Source organism: Elephantulus edwardii, unplaced genomic scaffold, assembly GCF_000299155.1.
Source record: "Elephantulus edwardii isolate Elephantulus edwardi_28Jun2011 unplaced genomic scaffold, EleEdw1.0 scaffold00131, whole genome shotgun sequence".
NCBI classification, from domain to species: domain Eukaryota; kingdom Metazoa; phylum Chordata; class Mammalia; order Macroscelidea; family Macroscelididae; genus Elephantulus; species Elephantulus edwardii.
This window is the reverse complement of record NW_006399881.1, coordinates 5132738-5135498: the sequence shown is the minus strand read 5'-3', so window position 1 is coordinate 5135498 and position 2761 is coordinate 5132738. Positions and strand designations below refer to the sequence as shown.

The window sequence follows — 2761 nt, the reverse complement described above, 5'->3', positions numbered from 1 at the left end:
GACCCCAGAAGAACCTGGATGGAGGGCCTCAGAGTTGCCATCTCCAGGTTGTGTCTGACCAGTGGCAATGCAGTTTCTTCCTGATGTTCAAGGGATGAGAGGCTCGAAGGACCCATTAACAGACCCCACTAAAGGCTACTAACCAGGTCCCCATGGATAGTCTTTATTAAATGCACCACCGTTTTCTCCAGTTCAGCCCTGCTCTGCAGCCACCCACTGCTTCTCCTTCCTTTCCTCTGAGTCAACTCTCCCATTTATGCTACTTCTGAATTGGAGCAATTTTCTAAACTACAACTTATTTATTAAACTTAATTGGGGGGGTGGGGGGAAGGCGGTGCTGTTGGGTAAAACTAAAGAAAACAGTGCCAGTGGGCGTGCACCATTGGAGGATACATTGAGGTGAATTTCAATTGCCACCCCTGTGGCCCCATACCCATCAATTTCTCTAGGATAATTCTTGCGACAAAGGTCAAACCTTTTGAGAGGGACCGTGTCCCTGTCTCTACTCAGAGCTCAGGTGAATGGTGTTCCTTTTTCTGCTTGGAGAAGGAGGTCCAGAACCTTCCACCTTGGACCACTGGCTCACAGCCACTTAGCCACAGGCTGGTGACCTTTCTCTTGCAAAATCTGAAGCTTTACCCTCTGAGGAAGGAGGAGGGGAGGGGGAAAGGCACTCAAAGGACATCTTTGTCATGTGGGGGGAAAACAAATCCCACCACAACACTCATTAAAAAACAGCCAATTAAAATATATTCCAGTTTAATATACGTAAGAAGTCATTCGTGATATACTGCAAAAGGTACCAGTAAAGTCTGGTTGTCTCCTCAATGGTCAAGTCCGCCTGCAATTAGGCACTTCCTCCGCGCATCAGTGCATTACAGTCTTAACTCGTTCTACTAGCTATTGTTTTCCAATAAACATAAGCTTCCAACTGCTGCTGAAAGCATAATGGCCCCTCTTCTCCCATGGCAGGAACACGCACTCTGCTCCAAACACATTTATCCTAGCAACTCTGGGACCCCACGCCAGGCCCGCCTGGCAAGCAGCGCTCTCTAGGGGGGTGGAGTGTGGGGGGGGGCACCGACGTAGGTCCTCCTCAAGGCATGGGACAGGTACCCGATACTGGCTCCAATTTGGTCAGTTCCTTGCAGACCTCGCGCTGAGCTGTCACAGCTTCACTGTTCACGGCGGCGCGCCCCCCCGCACCGTGAAAGAGGGGGTGTGGAAAGCCCCCTTCCCCCAACACAAGGCTTCCTTCCAGCAACTTGAGCCGCTATGTGCTTTTCAGTCCCCACCGCCCTCAGCGGTCCTGAAGAAGGGAAACAGTTGGCGTAAAAGGCCCTGGATGTGCACCGCTCGGGAGCCCTCAGAGTCCTTGGCCGTCTTGGCTGCTGAATGCAGGGACCGGCGCTGATTCCACCCGCCTCCGCTGCTGTTGTTGTTGGCGTTGGTTCGCTGGTCGACGCCCACCACTTCCCACTCCTCAGCCCCCAACAGCTCCCGCAGCTGCCAGGACGCGTCGGGCGCCAGGTAGTGGTAGGGCCGGCGGCCGCTGTAGTCGCGACGCATGGGGTCGGCTCCCAGGGCGCCCACTAGTACCTTGATGACCATGTCGTGGCCCTGCTGCGTGGCCAGGTGGAGGGGCGTGAGGCCGCCGCTGCCCGGCGTGCTCACGTCGAGCGGAAGCCCGTGGAGCCGGGCGAAGTCGTGCATCATGATGAGCTCTTCGTGGCGCCCGTGCTTGGCCAGCCAGTGCAGCGCCGAGTAGCCGGTGATCGGGTCGCTCCACAGCAGCAGCGTCGGCTCGGCCTCCAGCAGCTCCTGCAGCACGTCAAAGCGGCCCTCGGCGGTCGCCAGCATCCACGCGTGCTCGCGGGCGTCCATGCACAGCCTGCTCGCGTTCGCGCCCGCCGCCGCTGCGAGCTGCTCGGTGCGCTCTGCCGCCTGCTGCCCGGCGGGAGCCTCCCCCCGCAGCCCCAGCTGCTCGCACAGCGCGCCCCGCCGGCTCGCCGACAGCATCCCTAAGCCGTGGAAGGACTCGCGGGAGCTGGAGGCGGCCACCCGGGACCTGCCCGGGCTCCCCGTGGCCGTTCTCCATAGGCAGGACTGCGCGCCGTCCCGGATGCTCAGCGGGGTGGCCTGGGAGACCTTGGGCGCGGAGCTCTCGGGCCCTTGGGGGTCGGCCATACTCGTGCCACGGCTGCCGGTTCAGATCTGCCACTCGCCTCCCTGCCCGGGCCGCACGGGGAGAGGAACTGGTGCGAGCGCCCGGGAAGGAAGCTGCTTGAGCAACTGGGTTTAGAGGCAGGGAAGGAGGCAAGGAGGGAGGGGAGGCAAGGGAGGCAGGCCCTGGACGAGGGAGGGCCCGAGCTGGCCGGTGGGGCGTGGAGGCTGAGCGCTCCGGCCCAGGCCCCGGGGCAAAACCCGGCTCCGGAGCCCCGGCTCTGGCCGCCCCGCCTGGTCCCTCTCCCCGGGCCAGGTGAGCGTGCGGCCCCGCCCCCAGCCCCCGCTGCTCTTGCATCCCCGCTGCGCCCGGGCGCCCACTCACCCTCGACGGGCTGAGCCGGGCTTCCTTACCGCGAGCGCGCCGAGCGCCAGGCCTGGAGCTCCAAGGCGTCCGCTCCCCGCCCCCTTCCTTCGCCCTTCCCGCTTATCTCTTCAGGAGTCTCCCTGCACTTTGTCCCGGAGTCGCCTTTGTCCCGCGCCTCACTTTCACGGAGGCGGACCGGCTGCCTCATGTGACTCTGACCCCAGAGTGGAG

The 2761-nt window shown here is 61.8% G+C and overlaps 1 protein-coding gene across 1 annotated transcript; it reads right to left on the bottom strand.

Annotated features, from left to right (window-relative positions):
- Window positions 1–1284: 1284 nt before the first annotated feature.
- SOWAHD (sosondowah ankyrin repeat domain family member D) lies at window positions 1285–2187 on the bottom strand. Its single transcript, XM_006893820.1, has one exon. It carries the CDS (start codon window positions 2185–2187, stop codon window positions 1285–1287), a length of 903 nt encoding a protein of 300 aa, XP_006893882.1.
- Window positions 2188–2761: the final 574 nt, after the last annotated feature.

Bases quoted from the DNA above. Each gene is read 5' to 3' on its own strand.
- SOWAHD (XM_006893820.1), bottom strand. From the start codon at position 2,187: ATGGCCGACCCCCAAGGGCCCGAGAGCTCCGCGCCCAAGGTCTCCCAG.